This window comes from Capsicum annuum, chromosome 7, assembly GCF_002878395.1.
Source record: "Capsicum annuum cultivar UCD-10X-F1 chromosome 7, UCD10Xv1.1, whole genome shotgun sequence".
Lineage (NCBI taxonomy): Eukaryota > Viridiplantae > Streptophyta > Magnoliopsida > Solanales > Solanaceae > Capsicum > Capsicum annuum.
In genome coordinates, this window is record NC_061117.1 from 185014410 (window position 1) to 185030599 (window position 16190).

Genomic DNA, 16190 nt, shown 5'->3' on the forward strand with positions numbered 1-16190 from the left:
CCTAGTTTGCTAACAATTTATCATGAAGAAATCACTGACCATGGGGTGTGTTTTTATACCAAGGAAAATATTTTTTAAAAACGTTCCCGGGAAGTCAATTTCAAGCCACCAAACATTAAAAAAATTGCTTTCCTTGAGAAACATCCTCCATTGGAAAAGGTAATGACTTCTGACTTTCTCCGCTTATGTTTTTCTCCTAAATTATATCTGCAAAGGGAACAGAAGGCAAAGTTCGAGATGGAAGACTTCCTTTGTATTTGCAAGAATGACAGGCACACAACGAAAGCGAATGACGGAGTAAGAGATGGGAAGAATGCACAAATTCTTCAGCTCACGTTTAAAAACAAAATTCCAAGACCCTTTCAAGGATACATAAAGCTTGACCCTTCATAATACAAAGATACAATACACATACAACAGTTTTTCAGCGAGTGAGAAAAGGTATTGCATTAAAAATATACTGACAAGTTTTTTTCTATCATGCTCTGCTTAATCTTACACCTCTCCAGTAATTTACCAAGTTTGGCAGTTTCTTTCATTTCCTTAATGGATACCAGAGGTTCACTTTGACACTCATTTAGATCTTTCATTGTATTATAACTGGCTTTTACAAATTCAACATGTCCAACATCCTTCCCATACTCTGTTTCATCGACTGCACCAGCGGCTGTGGGAATTTCTTCACTATGTGAAATCATACCTGGATAAGGTTGGAAAGCTCTTCCTTCCCCATCAGACATAGCACATCCGAGAAGAGGCATCCGTCCAGCTTCAACCATTTCATCGAGAGATGGATGTGACAAATGGTAATGCGACTGTGCAGAGTCTTCAAGTTCCACAGCTTCAAGCATGGAAGTGGAAAAATCATGCTTCATCATGATATACACTGAGAAAGATGTCTCCTTAGCTAACCTCATCAACTGCCAATTGAATGCTCGTTGAAAAATCATAACCCAGTTTGGTACAATGTAGTAGTGTGAGTTCTGGAGTTGAAGCTGCACAAACTTCTGCATCACAACACTAGCCTCTTTTTCTGCAAGTGGCAGTTCCATCAACTTGCTAATATCTGTGAAGTACTTTATTAGACAATTTTGAAGTTGTAATATCTGGCTTTTAACATCCACATCAGAACTTCTATGTAACCAAGATGTATCATCTGGAAAAAATGGAAATTTGCAGTCACATATTGCATGCACAACTGGTTCAATTCTTGGAGCTAAGCTCCATCCCAGCTTTGGCAAGTGCCGGGTCACAGCTTCGTGCTCATGGCCATATTCCTCCAGCAAAGCTATTTCAGGACAGGGCCAACATGTAGGATTTGCATGAGCTGCAGCAGCTATTTCCCTCATTGAATGATCCAAGGCTTCATTAAAAGCCGAGATACAATTATTTGGCCCCACATCATAAGCATTCATTTCGCCAAGAACCCCAAGCAAAGAATTCAAGTGGTAGAGAACCAGTTCTCGGGCTTTTACACACTGGAGAACTGGTTGTGGTGGTGATTCACTTGCCAGCCACTTTAGTCCTCCTCTTAATTGCTCATCGCTGAAAAACCCATTCAACTGCTCCGTCTGCTGGCTTTTTAGGTAAACAACAGTAAAGGAATGGAGTCTTGATTCATGAACTTCATGTAGCTCCAGTTCTTTTACTATAGTGGAAGGATCTGCATTTTCCTTGCAGAGGCCACTTACGATCAAAAGGGGTAACTGAGAACCAGAAGGTACACACATTAACAGTTTATGAAGCTGATTTTTCTGAAGATCCCATGAGATACCTTCTGACAACAGGAAGAGAATAGCACTTGCACCTGCTACTGTCTCATTCAGATTCTCAAAATCAGCATACTTGATAACTGATAAACAACAAATAAGGTCCCCGCCTGATTGGTTAAGAAGCCAATTCCTCCAAACAGAGAGGCCTGGAGACACTATAAGTGTATCATCTTCATCGTCTTTGGCAGGTATAAGCTTGGAGAGCAACCATGACTTGGCATTCAGCTGGTCCATGCCATTTTTTGGGTTCAGAGTGTTTATATTATCCTGACAACATATTATTACTTTCCAGCAAAGGCATCTGGCAGCTGCATTTTTTTCATGGAGTGTAGTGGCAACTACATCTGAAACATTCAACCTTGACCATGATCTTTCCCGAGTTTGGTACCATTTTGAGACAGCACGATCAATGTTGAACTCGACTGATGTGCTATGTTGCTGAAATGAGGAGGAATAGTAGCAAATATCAGTGAAAATAAATTGACCACAAATTGTTCAAGGATGACGTGTATGCACTTCAATTTCAGACACACAGATAGCAAAACTTGCATGTGACATAGCAACATTCTTGTGCAGAAAGCTGATATGCACATCTGAATGGAACATCTCCAGGGTGGAGGAAGAAATCTTTATTTCCTTTCCCTTTTTTGCTCCAATGGAACAAGACTAGAGAAATAATTGTCTTCAACATTTAGTAAGAAGTTAATATAGTGCAGTTGTCTAGGAATTTGTAATAAAGATTCAAGTCCGGAGTCAACGAAAGATACAGTATAGTTCAGAACTATTTTGAGTTCATCTTGAAGCTTATATGTCAACCTTGCCAAATAATCTTTTGTGAAAATGTCAAATAGATTTAACAATTTGCAAATCTTGAGATCCCAACCAGGCAATTCTGTTTTTTTAACCATGTTCCTATCAACCAAGCAATCCTGTTTGGGTGTGCATTCTATTGATTTTATCTTTTTATGCGTGTATTCGTGCCTTTGTAAAAGAGAGACCTCTACCCTGTGATCAGAAGATGTACTTGAGTGTTTGGTGAGGTATAGACGGAGATGATGCCTCTTTGTCTGTGAGATTTGGTTGGGATTCAATTAATTCCAACAACTACCCTTTGTCGGAAAATTCAGGGAGGAGATCACTCTCAAATCACTTAAAATCTATTTGAAGACAAGTGAAGAAATGATTTTCTTTACTTCATTATGCTTGCTTACACAAAATGTTGTTGTGCTTATGTATTTATAATGTATAGGACATCTAGCATGTATCTAATATAATTCTAAACTTCATCACTCCCCTAGTTCATGAAGAAAACAATATATGCATTCTAAGACTGATTTTTTTTTTTTTTGATAAGGTAAACAATTTTATTAACAATTGGGGGGAACACCCCGTATACAAAAGATACTAATAAAAAGAACCTACATCTAAACATGATTCTCAAAAAAGGAGACCCAATCTTCTATACAAATCGAGATCTCATGGGAACCCCGAAAGCAAACTCGAAACAAAGACTATTTTGCAGCTTTACAAAATCTTGTTCAACCCCTTCAAATGCTCTCTTATTTCTCTCTCCAAATAACCCACAACAGTGCTAGCGGGGCAGCCTTCCAAGCCCTAGGATTCCTTTTCCCCCATGTAGCCCCAGCTATGCAATGCCGCTTTCACTGTTCTTGGCATCACTCATCACACCCCAAACCAATTAAGAATCACTCTCCAAAGTCGGTTCGCCACATGACTATGCAAGAAGAGGTGATCCACATCTTCACCCGAGCTCTTGCACATTAAACACCAACTAACATAGTTGATCTTCTTTCTCAAGATTTCCGCTGTCAAAATCACACCCCTTGCAACCACGCGAAGAAACACACCTTCCTCGGAAACCCTGGAAACCCAAATATGGGTGAACATGCATTCATCTCCCCTTAATAACCTCTCATAAAGTGACTTCACAGTGAATAACAACATTACTCCCCCTCATGAACTAGGGGAGTGATGAAGTTTAGAATTATATTAGAACTAGGGGGGTAACTCAACCAAATTACCATATTCTGCCAACTCTCAGTCCTGTAGGAGATTTCTCTTTCACCTTAGATACCAATGAACTTCCCCCTCATGAGACCTCGAAATTTGTTGGACTGATATCTCTCTTTGACAAGACACTCATGTAAGTTGGGGAAAACTTCCTTCAGCACATACTCCCCACACCACTTATGATTCCAGAAACTCACCCTTCTGCCATCCCCAACTCTGAAAGAAATATGTCTACTAAATTCTTCCCATCCCTTCATTATACTCCTCCATAACCCACACCCAAATGGTGTTGTAATCTTTCTAGTCCTCCACCCACCTTCCATACTTTTCCTCCCCCATTCCTTTGGAGATTTGACAGCTTTCCAATTTACTAAGTGAAACTTTTTGTCTCCTTCCACTGATACAATAAGTTTCTACTTCACAGACTGAGATAGTTCGTGAATCACCCAAATCAAAATGATGTTTTTTTCTTCCAACACAAGGTTCAATTCTCAACACCCTTGATGGAAATACTAATTTCTCAATCAATTCATAACTATTATGGATATTTCCACACAAAATAAGGTTTGGAATGGAACTGGAGAGAAGAACTACACTGAAATAATTGGAAAATTTAGGGCATCTTATGTAAGATGAAATAAGGCTATCAGTATTCTGGTTGGATTCTAATATGATGCCCCTCCAAACAAATAAAAGCAACAGAATGACCATGAAGTGATCGATCCTTCATATGAAGAAATCGAGAAAAACTTTTATCAAGAAAACAGGATCTATAATAGAGCTTATGCAGCAAGAGGCTAGTTTTTAGGGGCAAAATACATTCTAGACACATCAGAGTTCCTACAATAAATTGGATATAAAGGTACCAGAACAATTCTGCCTTGATGACAAAATAACATGATTTACTGTGACTAGCAGAGAGATTTAGGGTGTGTTCGGTATGGAGGAAGATATTTTCCATGGAAAATGTTTTCTTGGAAATTAAGTTGGTTTCTTACTTATTTTCTAGCATTCGGTAAGTAAGCACAAAATTATTATTTCAAGAGCAACTTGATGTAATCTAACAAAAAACTATAGAGGTGGGAGGGGGTGGGGTGTGGGATCTCTGAGTTGGCAGGGTTGGGATGGTCAAGGGATAGGAGTTGGGAGCATTGGGTGGGTAGGAGGATAAAATGAATATAAAATCTTACTTATAGAACTTGATTTCCCTACTTTCATTGACCATTATGAAATTCATTTTTAAGGAACTTGTTTTTTTTTTTTTCCTAGAGAAAATGTTTTCCAATCAAACATGGAAAATAAGAAAAAAAATTTGGAAAATATTTCATCCGTATCAAACACGCCCTTAGAGTGTAAACTTTAGTATATAAGTTACATTAGAGTAAAACTGACTAGCATTACAAATTTCAAAATAAGCTTAAATGTTATGTTGATTAATTAGTCAAATAAAGTTCAAACTCATAAAAATTAGAACAGATCATATAAGTTTGAATTATTCTGATCCAACAAAAAAAAAAATCAGTTTGAACTGAGAGAGCGGAATATTTTAAATTCATGTAACATCTTTAGATTACATACTTCGATTTTTAATATGTTTTACTTGAGCCGAGGGTCTATGAGAAACAATCTCTCTACCATCACAATGTAGGGGTAAGACTGCATACGCACCACCCTCCCCAGACCCTACTTGTGGGATTACACTGTAACATCTTTAGGACTAATTAGTCCACCATTTTACCTTTTAATTTGAATAGTTAGAAGGGCTATGTTGTACAGATGATATTATGAACTGATAGGGGGAGAATACGCCATTTTAAGGGATCGGAGTAGTTTTAGATGGCCAAAAATGGACGTCAGTCAAGTCTTGGCAGTGGGCACAAACGCATCCTGAAAGACCAGACCCGCTGAAAATTCACTTTTTTTCATCTTCTGTTAGCCAAATTTCAGTTTTCACCTTACTTAAAAAAAAACAAAGCGAGGGAACAAGATGAACCAGAAACTACCCGCAGCTTCAGCGTCTCAATAACTGTTTCCTAAAAAGAATATTGATTAATAGGTAATGGTTAATTCCTGGTTCGCCAATAAAATTAAATAGGGGTTGGATCACTCAATACTCATAAAATAGCGGTCAGATAACGGTCACAAACACTGTATCCTTCCCATTTTATGTCACTGATTGACCTTTTGAGGGACTTCAACAATTGTTAGTAAAACAATGTTAATTAAAAAATGCAGCTTGAAAAGTTATCTGTACATAATTAGATTTTCATAATTAAACTAAGTAAAATTATCAAATTTGACCTCTAACTAAATATGATGTATAAAAAGAACATGACAAATTATAAAACCTGATCTCCAAAAGTCAAAACGGCCACATAGATTAGAATACAGTAATTAATTAGTCTTCCACACAACCAAAAATAGTACATTTGAATGGTACATACGTTTCCATTAATTTTCAACCTTCACTTGTATTTAAGGCTAATAAAACTAGCTTCAAACAAAAAAGGAAAAAACAAAGGTGGATGTAGTCATAATTTAGTTGCCAGCATGGCTTTGCTCCGGTGGTAAAAGCACATGTGTGGGTGAGGCAGACGTCATGAGTTCGAGCCTTGACGCAAATAAAAGCCTAGTAATTAAGTGGAGAAAAGTAGAAGGGCAGTCCATCATCCACCAAGTTTCGAACCGTTCGTCATTGACCCTCAGGGATTTCTCAGTTATCAAAAACAGGTATCATGATTACTTTTGAGAAGGAAAAAAGAATAGATGAGTTATCATGATTTAGTTAAAGTGTCTAGTGTTCATGCAGTAAACAAAGAAAGATATAAGAGCTTTTTTTGAGGATGAAAATAGATGAGTTTTTATTGCTGGATACTGAGGCTGCACCAATCCTATATCATGAGAAAGCACAGGGGCAGAAATTTAATTGGACAAAGATGGAGAAAAAGAAAAGTTTTCATTACTTACAATTCTGTTGGACCACATTGGAACTCCAAGAGAGAGAAAACTCAAAGCAGCTTTAGATGCTAACTGTTTCTCCTCTCGCATCTCCCTTTTCTTCGTGGAACGTCGCTTCCATATCCTGTGAATTGACAAGGTAAGCAAAGAAACAAGGTAAATGCAGCAGATATCAGGTCCATGTAGAGCAAGCTGCACCTGATAATCAGTTTAAGTTTTGCCTCAGCAACTTCTTCATGATAATAACTTGCTGCTGGTTCATTAGTTTCAGCTTCCTCGGTGGTGATCACCAGTTCTTCATCTTCATTCTCTTCATCAAACATGTGGTTCAGTTCTGTGTCTTCTACAAGAGAATTAGCTGGCAAAGCTGGAGAGCTCTCCTGCTCATCTCTGGTAGGTATGAACTGAATGGGCATACTTCTTGCATCAAATTGTGCAACTTCATCAGTTTTAGGTTTCCCTGAATTCCCAACTCTTGCTTGCAGCTGCACTTCAGGTTTTTCTGCACTCTCAACTCCAGCTTGTTGCTGAACCTCAGGGGAAATATGAGGAAAGAGTACTGAAGAACTAGGAGGAGCCAGCAGACTTGATACCGCATGATTAGGAGGAGCCTGCAGGCTTTCATATCTGATCATCTTCTGATGAAATTCTGTTTTAGTAATTGGAATCGCCTTTATCTCATCTTTTGGAGATGAAACAGTTTCATAATCAGGCATGTCCTCCTCGATGGACAGGGAAGAACCATCAGGCTTGAGAAATTGAACAGTTGTAGGTTTTTGCTGATAGTCCTTATCTAATAGGGATTCTGTTTCTTTCCCCGACAGAGACTTAACATGCGGAACCGAAACATCATCAAATATTGTCCTTAATTTTTTCTTATGGACAAGTTTTGAGCACTTGACAGGATAGTCATTGTCAACTTCCAAAAATGGACCTTCCTTCACCATATACGCTTCTTCAAACTCTTTCAATGAGAAACCATAATACTCAAGGAGGTCTTCTATGTCCTCTTCCTGATAAATATCCAGGAGCAGAAGTTACTCCACTCAAAAAGTGTTACATAAGAACACAGCTAGCAAAAAAATTCAAAAATTACCTCCATCCCAAGCCATTTGGCAACTTGAGCAACAGGGATTCCTTGGCCATTCTGCAGGCCAGAGTGTAAAGAAGCTAGAGCCTGGGTTCGTAACTGGAAACACCACAGAAATGAAATGCTTAAACACAATTTAAATCTATGAGCAGGTGAAATATTTAAAAGTTTGCCTCTATAACCTTTAACAACGGATACTACTGCCAGACATACAAAAAAGCATAAAATCAGCTGAGCAAAGGAAAACACTTCCAAGTTTTCAGTTGCCTTGAGTCACTTATAGTGGTCCTTTCTATTTACTCTGCCAAAAGAAAGCATGGTTTTTTTGTAAATAATGGCAATATTCAACCGAAATGAAATGGTCCCCAATACTGTGGCGGTGGTCAATGACATGGGATGAGCACTATGAGGTCTCAAGTTATTTAGGAGGCGTTTGGCCAGGAAAATTGTTCACTTTTTTCCGAAGTTAAAACTCCGGAAAAATCATTTGGCCATAAAATTTCCAAAAATTTCATTTTCATTATATTCACTTTTTTCAAAAAAAAGTATTATTTTTTTTGAGAAGGAAAATTTTAACAGGATAAAAGCCAATGTGTTTGCTTTTTTTCCAAAGAATCCAAAAACAAAAAAGAGTTGTTTTCACTTATTTTCGCTCCAAATTACTCACAAAATTTCAAAATAACTCTAATTTATTTTATGGGCAAACACAACTCAGATTTTCAAATATCATTTTTCACTTTGAAAACAAAAAATACTTTTTTCTATTTTCACAAGTGTGAGAAATAATAGAGAAAAAATATTATTGAATTGTGTGTTTACATAATTACATCGAGACCCTATTTATAGACACTACAGTACAATCCTTTTTCAAGTAGAATTTTATGTACTATTTCTATTCCTACTCATATTCTAACACTCCCCCTCAAGCTGGTGCATACAAGTCATATGTACCTAGCTTGTTAAAAATGTAATTAATACGGAAACCGGTGAGGGACTTGGTGAAGATATCTGCAAGTTGATCACTTGACTTCACAAATTTTGTAACAATATCTCTTGAGAGTATCTTTTCCCCGACAAAGTGACAATCATCTCTATATGTTTAGTCCTCTCACGAAACACTGGATTTGATGTGATTGGCTGCTTGATTATCACACACAAGGTCCATCTCACCGATTTCTCCAAATTTTAGTTCTTTCAGCAACTGTTTGACCCAAACTAGCTCACAAGTTGCTACAACCATTGCTCGATATTCTACTTCCGCACTAGATCGAGCAATTACACTTTGTTTCTTACTCTTCTAGGACACCAAATTACCTCTTACTAAAACACAATATCCGAATGTAGAACGTCTATCAGAGGGTGATCCAGCCCAATCAGCATCTATATAGCCAATGATATGCTCATGACCTCGATCCTCGAAGAGTAGTCCTCTACATGGAACTGACTTTATATACCGCAAAATACAAAATGCATCCCAATGACTATCACAAGGGAAAGTCATAAACTTAAAACACTCACAGGAAAAGATATGTCATGTCAGGTCTAGTAAAACACTCACAGGAAAAGATATGTCAGGTCTAGTCACTGTGAGATAATTCAACTTTCCAACAACCGCCTATACCTTTCACGATCACTGAGTGGCTCCCCCTGTCCAGGAAGTATTTTAGCATTTGAATCCATAGGAGTTTCAATGAGTCTACATCCCATCATTTCTGTCTCCTCAAGAATGTCTAAGGCATATTTGCATTGAGAAATAACAATACCTGATTTAAACTGAGCAACCTCAATATCTAGAAAATATAGTAACCTGCCGAGGTCTTTAGTCTGGAAATGTGGAAAGAGATGTTGGTTCAACTTAGTGATACCATCTTGATCATTGTTGGTAATAACGATATCGTCAACATAAACCACCAAATAAATACACAGATCTGGTTCAGAATGTCGATAAAACACCAAGTGATCAGCTCCACTACGAATTATTCCAAACTGCTAAATTACTGTGCTAAACCTTCCAAATCAGGATCGAGGGGACTGTTTCAAACCATAGAGTAACCTGTGCAATCAACACACAAGGCTACTAGACTCCCCCCGAGCAACAAAACCAGGTGGTTGCTCCATATAGACTTCTTTCTCAAAATCACCGCGCAGAAAAGCATTCTCAATGTATTAAGTATCTCACATCGGAAAAGGGATTGGTACTTGGTCTCCTTATATGGACTTGGGAAATCCTCCCCTCATGAGTTAGCTTTTGAGATTGGGTTAGGCCCAAGATCCATTCTTTACATGATATCACAGTCAGGTCCATCCCAAATCTTTGTTCACCGATGTAGGGCCCCCATATTATATTGTTCACGCTCCAATTTAAAAGGCTTGGGCCTGCAGGGGAGTATTAAGTATCCCACATCGAAAAAGGAATGGGTAATTGGTCTCCTTATATTAACCAAGGAAATACTCCCTTCATGAGCTAGCTTTTGAGGTTGAGTAAGGCCCAAGATACATTCTTCACAACAATGAAACCTGGCCAAACGCCTACTAGGTGATTCTTTTTCTATCCGTTCTAGTCTTGGTGGGTTGAGTTGCCTGATACCTATTGTTGGTAGGAGGTGGCAGGTATCCCATGGAATTAGTCGAGGAGAGTGCAAGCTGACCCAGACACCACGATTATCAAGAAAAAAAAGAGTGGAAAGAATATAGAGGAATCAACCACTGAGATCCCAACCCGTGTGAAATTGAGGTAATTATTGTTTGACTTAATGAATAAACATATGCAATTGGATAGAAGGATCGATGAAGTCAATAAATCACCACTACTTAAATTTAAATACTAGGTGTCCGTAATACCTTTGAGAAATGAGCATGCATTAAGCAAGCTTGAAGATAGCTAGCTCTCCTTGCAAGCCGAAAGAACGCAATAAAATTACCCGTTCTGCAGGCCCTGAAATTATGAAAGAAAAAACATTCTTAGGTCACTTAGTGGTGAGATAATTATAAGGTCTCCTAATGATGCAATGATGAAACAACCTTGCCACATCACGGGCAAAGAGAACTTCTGGGGTTTGCCGCATATCTGGTGTCATCTTTGCTAAATCAAGCGAAAGCTCTGCAGGTTCAACCTACACAAAACTCATACTTCCACAAAAAGAAAAACACTCGGAAAACAAATTCAGGAATATGCTCAATCAAAAATAACCTACTTTATATCCTGGATGTTTATCAAGCTTCAAAAGTGCATAATAACCTCTAAATTCTCTCTCAGTTTCCACGCTTATTCCTCTCTTCCGGTGGTCATCATACAACTGAAATAATTCAACTGATGTTTTGTTCATCTGTTCAATATTGAGATGTGCATCAAATCCCTCAGAGAACCCCTCTCCTCTCGTGTATTCACATAATTCATGCATGGCGATTATATGGAGCCTTATCTGAAACAAAAATGATAGGCAATAAAATCAGAATCTATTTCAAAACTGAGTAAAATCACTGAAATCAACAAGAAAATTTAGGTGTCTTTTTTTACGTGAGATTTTGCTTCGGACGAAAAATTCTACTGCATGGACCATAGCCACTATATTCTCAAACCCAAGATGGTAACCTATCTGTAAATGAAGCTCATTTAAAATTAAAATATCTACAATGATTGAGTCAAGGAAACACAATAATATATGCTAAACTACATTCAAATTTTGTCCATCCAATTTTCCAGATAGAGCATGTTGAGATTTTATGCTCGGAAAAATATGACTAATTTATTCTTACCTTACTGTCACTAGCTTATTAGTTAATCCATCAGTATCATGGTGTATATCTCAACATCAGGATGAGTTTAAATATTTCACATATAAAAGCCTCTAAAAAGTTGATGACGTTTCACTTAAAACTAGCCTTCCGGAAGAATAGATAATGACAAGCCAAAGATGCTTGAAAGCAATATAACAATAAACAAGGTCAATAATATCAACCATTTGCTCCAGCATATTAATAGCTTCACGGTTGAAAATATGTTGCATCCTCAAATCCATACGGATTGCCCGCATCCTGTCCCATAAGAAGTTATACAGGCCAAGAAAGCTTTCTCCGTAAGGCTGCTCTAGCAAATTCAAAAGATAATCCATGGTTTTCTGTAAGATTGGCATTGGACGTATGAGCAGAGCTTGCCTCTCAGCTGTCCTGGTATACTGAAAAGAATCATTTGGCAATATTCATCAATTCGTTCTTTTTCTGCTCTCATGAACTTTTAACTCTTTCTATTATCTTAAATGAGAATAATACATAAGAGTTCCCAGTAAAGACCTTCTTGACAGCACGCAATTTACTGGTTCGATGTCTGTCTCCGTCCAAGCGTTCATATTGATCAAGATCTCCTTTCCTTTCTCGTTCTGCTCTTTCTGATTCTGGAAAAATACAGGAACAAGTTCGACTTCATGTGAGAAATTTATTACCTGAACAAGCTAAAGTTTGCTCTACAGTTCGACACCTGAACCAGAAGCTAAATTCTGCTCTCAACCAATAAAAGATACAGTAAGGATTTTTGGAGGTAACTAGAATCCAGTTTCTCAAAGAGAGCCAGCCACCAACAATCCAGGAACGCTTACTATAACTTGCGGGGAAGAACATCGTCATGTTCAAGGCACGATTACTGGCACCAGCGCTGTAGCTGAAAGTTCCGGCCACAGAATGATGGTATTTGAGTTAATAAGACAGATAAAAGGATGAAATTAGGATAAGGGATTTAGGACCTTTTTGTAATTTAGAGAGAGTGGAGGGGATGGAATTGACATTTCAGAAGACTATATATAAGAGAGTCAATAGTGGTGGGGGGTTGAGTTCAGCATGTAAACTTAGGAAGATTGAAGGGGCAGAAACAAGAAAAGAAAAAAGACTTTCAGTTGTTAAAAGTTTGACTACTTTTATTTAATACGACAACCCAGAAGGTTTACAATTTTACAGAAAAAAGGGCTTAGAAAATGATTTATAAAACAATAAGCTAAGCCACAATCAGTATCAAAAAATTAATTTAAGTTCACAATATACGTCCTTCTTCAAGAATTGCACCACTTTCTCTTTCCTCTAGTCATCACTTAACGGATTAAAGACTAACGCAGTTAAACTTACAACTATTTTACTTCCTTCCTTTTTTATTTATTTTTCTTTTGCTTTTTGAGGGGTTAATAACAATTTTTCTTTTTTTCAGCTGTAACTACTTTTCTTTCCCTGCCAACCCATAAAATACCTTACATATCCTTCCCATGGCTGGTCTAGCTTAACCACAGCAGTCAGAAGTGGAAATTGCCATTTGCTGGCATATGTTAATTCATTCTGAATTGTTCCATGGAGAGGCAGGACATCTACAGCAACGCTGAAGATTTAGGCTGAGAAGAGAAGAGAACGCAAAGAAGCAGATTTTAAAAGTTAGAAAAGAATCCCAGTTAATCTGCATGTTATGTCATTCTCACCTATAACAAAATCCATAGGAGGAAGGGTACATATAGGAGAGATTGGACAGCGAAACGCTGATTTTTTAAATCACATGAGCCATGGACATAAATGAACCAATTAACTCATCATGGAAGCTGAAAAACTTTCAGCAAGTGTGTTAGATAAGATGAATAATTAGACAACATACCTGGACACATATCAGGGCATGACCCAATTATGACACCGGAAGACTCCAAGCCTTGATAATCAGATAGCAGATTGCCATCAGAGAAATCATCAGTTGAATCTACACTATCTTCTGCAGAAAATTTTGGTCTGTCCACAACAGATTGATACTGACTCTTTGAAGGACCTCTCTGATGAATACCAGAATCATCTCGCACATTTTGTTGGCTTAGATCAACCTTGAAACGAGCTAAGCGTTTAGCCTTGGCCTCAGTTTCTCTGTCAACAAGAAAAGGATTTACAAATAATAATCTAGCAAGGATAAGATGCAAGGCTGTATAATTTTCTTACCGTTGAATATCATCATCCGCATGATTGGAGTCGTATTGAAGAACTTGATCAGATGAAGGTACGGAAGGAAACTTGGTCCTTTTGGGAACTGGAAAGTCCATAGGCTTACTCATATCAACTTCAACATTGACGCCATATCCAGACATTGAGGACTTTTGAGGAGCTAGAGAGTCGGGGGGTCCATTTGACCTCAATTTGGAAGGAGAGGTAGACGGCCTGAATAAACAATTTAAGAAAAGCAGGAAATAAATGGTCGATTGGTTCACACTACTTTTTTTTCTTCAAATTCAAATGTATAGATCCTTTTCTGCACTACTGTCAATAATAAGTTATGTTGCTCGGACAACTCAAAAATGTCGACGGGTGCGTGTCGGATCCTCCAAAAATAGTGTATATCCAACTCGGGTACGGCAACATTTTTGGAGAGCCCGAGCAACTTAGATAACAAGTGTTCCCCTGAGATCACTTGATCTTCTTAGTTCGAGCCAATATTGACTCAATTTGTGCAGTAATGTAACAGCTTGTGGCAGATGTATATAAATGTTGTTTGTCAAAAACACATTTTCATCTGCTTCTTATAAAGTCTTCTTCCATGGCCAAACTAGAAGAAATCGAGATATTCATCCAAACAAGATGCACGATGCAAAAAACAGTTTCTTAGTAAGCATATAAGTCATTGTGTCAGTTCTATGTGACTTGCACCCAAAAAAAAAAAAGAGCTTCCATATATCTAGAGAATAAATTACTATTAGATCACCACTCTCAAATGGTTCAGTTTGACTTTCAGCTTTGAATTGAGCTAACTATCGAGTGGACTGTCAGGATGCTCCGATCACAACCTCCCACCGAGTTTTTTTTTACATTCGCTATTTATGTGAGAATCTACAGTAAACATGAATTCACTCATCTTCTAAATCCTTGTTTATGCTGGAATCAACAAGTTCGATAAGCGAAAGGCTCCCCTGATGATTGCTTAACAGAAAAGAAGGTGTACAGCCATACATGGCAGGCTCCCAAAGATAATTGCTAAACGTAAGAAAGAAATTTACTACATAGGTAGCTTTAAAAATAGTTTTGACAGGGTAAAACCTTTACAGGAAATATAGTTTAAATAAGCAAAAAAAATACGACATCCTGCACCTTTCAAGCAAGCCTTTTCATTGACATTCTTTGTGTTTGTTAAAAGAAAGATGCACAAAAATTGGCAGTCAGGATTTTTCTGTCGTACCTTTTTGATTCACGTAGACCAAGAGCTGACTTTTCAAAAGAAGCTCCATTAGGAGGTGAATGAGGGGGGGACCTCGTTCTTTTTGAGACTTGATCTGTATGCTTCACTGGAATCTGTCTTCCAGGGTCATTATTTGTTGGAATCGAGGGCAGCCATTGTTGAGGTAATCGGATTGGAAAGTTTTGAAACGACTGGGATGAGTTTCCCCGCATATGAAGGGGCAGAAAGGGCCTTCATGACAAAACCATAGTAAAATAGAGTTAGAAACTTACATCAGAAGAATTGCCTACCGGCAAAAGGCCAGCTACAAGTGGTAAATTGAGCAAGATGGATGATCCCGAATGATAAAAACATAGCTTTTGGGAAAAAAGATGTAGCTTTACTTTTTAAAACTTCATAACATAGTACTCCCTCTGTTTCAAAAAGAATGATATGTTCTGATTTGGCACGGTGTTTAAGAAAATAAAGAAGACTTTTGAAACTTATGGTCTTAAAACGAAATTATGTCAAATGTACCAAATGCCCTTTAATCTTGTGATCTTAAACATGTCACGTAGAAAGTTGGAATTAAAGTGATGCCAAAAAAAGGAAAGGATCATTCTTTTTGAAACAGACTAAAAAAGAAAGTAGGTCGTTCTTTTTTAAACAGAGGGAGTATTATGATAAGCATGTGAATAATGAGAAATCCTCACTAAAAACAATTAAACAGGTAAAAATAGTACTTCTCTGTCCCAATATATGTCATTTTTCGTTTTTTGAGAGTCAAACAGTTCAAGTTTGACTGTAAATTTGGGCATGAAATCTTCAAGTTTTTTTGAAATAAAATTTATATATTTGGACTACGTCAAAGATATATGAAAAAAAATCAAGGTCAAAGATAAACTTGTTTGAATCTTGAAATCCAAAAAGCGACGCATAATCACAAGACACGTCTAATCAGCCAATGTAGGATTAGAAAAAAGAATAGCCAAGAAGTGCACCAAAGACTAATAAAATATCTCTTGAGTATACTTGTCAGATAGAATACCAAATCATCAGAATCCACTGTAACCAGCCTTGACATTATACAAATACTTGTGCCAAAAATGAAATTACATGCATTGACTTTAAAAGATTCTACACAATTGCAGCCGCCAAGAATAAGATAATGAAAAATGGG

The 16190-nt window shown here is 37.5% G+C and overlaps 1 protein-coding gene across 6 annotated transcripts in view; it reads right to left on the reverse strand.

The window, feature by feature from the left end:
• Window positions 1-314: 314 nt before the first annotated feature.
• LOC107854842 (SAC3 family protein B) overlaps window positions 315-16190 on the reverse strand; it is a 25056-nt gene continuing 9180 nt past the window's right edge. For all 6 annotated transcript variants that reach the window (XM_047415308.1, XM_047415307.1, XM_047415306.1 and 3 more), the window contains 12 exons: window positions 15032-15262; window positions 13804-14019; window positions 13475-13731; window positions 12142-12242; window positions 11811-12026; window positions 11046-11273; window positions 10873-10964; window positions 10693-10786; window positions 7858-7950; window positions 6960-7774; window positions 6771-6885; window positions 315-2210 (listed from right to left, as the gene is read on the reverse strand). In XM_047415308.1, coding sequence (XP_047271264.1) covers window positions 450-2210; window positions 6771-6885; window positions 6960-7774; window positions 7858-7950; window positions 10693-10786; window positions 10873-10964; window positions 11046-11273; window positions 11811-12026; window positions 12142-12242; window positions 13475-13731; window positions 13804-14019; window positions 15032-15262 — 4219 coding nt within the window. In that variant the 3' untranslated portion in view covers window positions 315-449. The remainder of the gene's footprint in view (window positions 2211-6770; window positions 6886-6959; window positions 7775-7857; window positions 7951-10692; window positions 10787-10872; window positions 10965-11045; window positions 11274-11810; window positions 12027-12141; window positions 12243-13474; window positions 13732-13803; window positions 14020-15031; window positions 15263-16190) is intronic.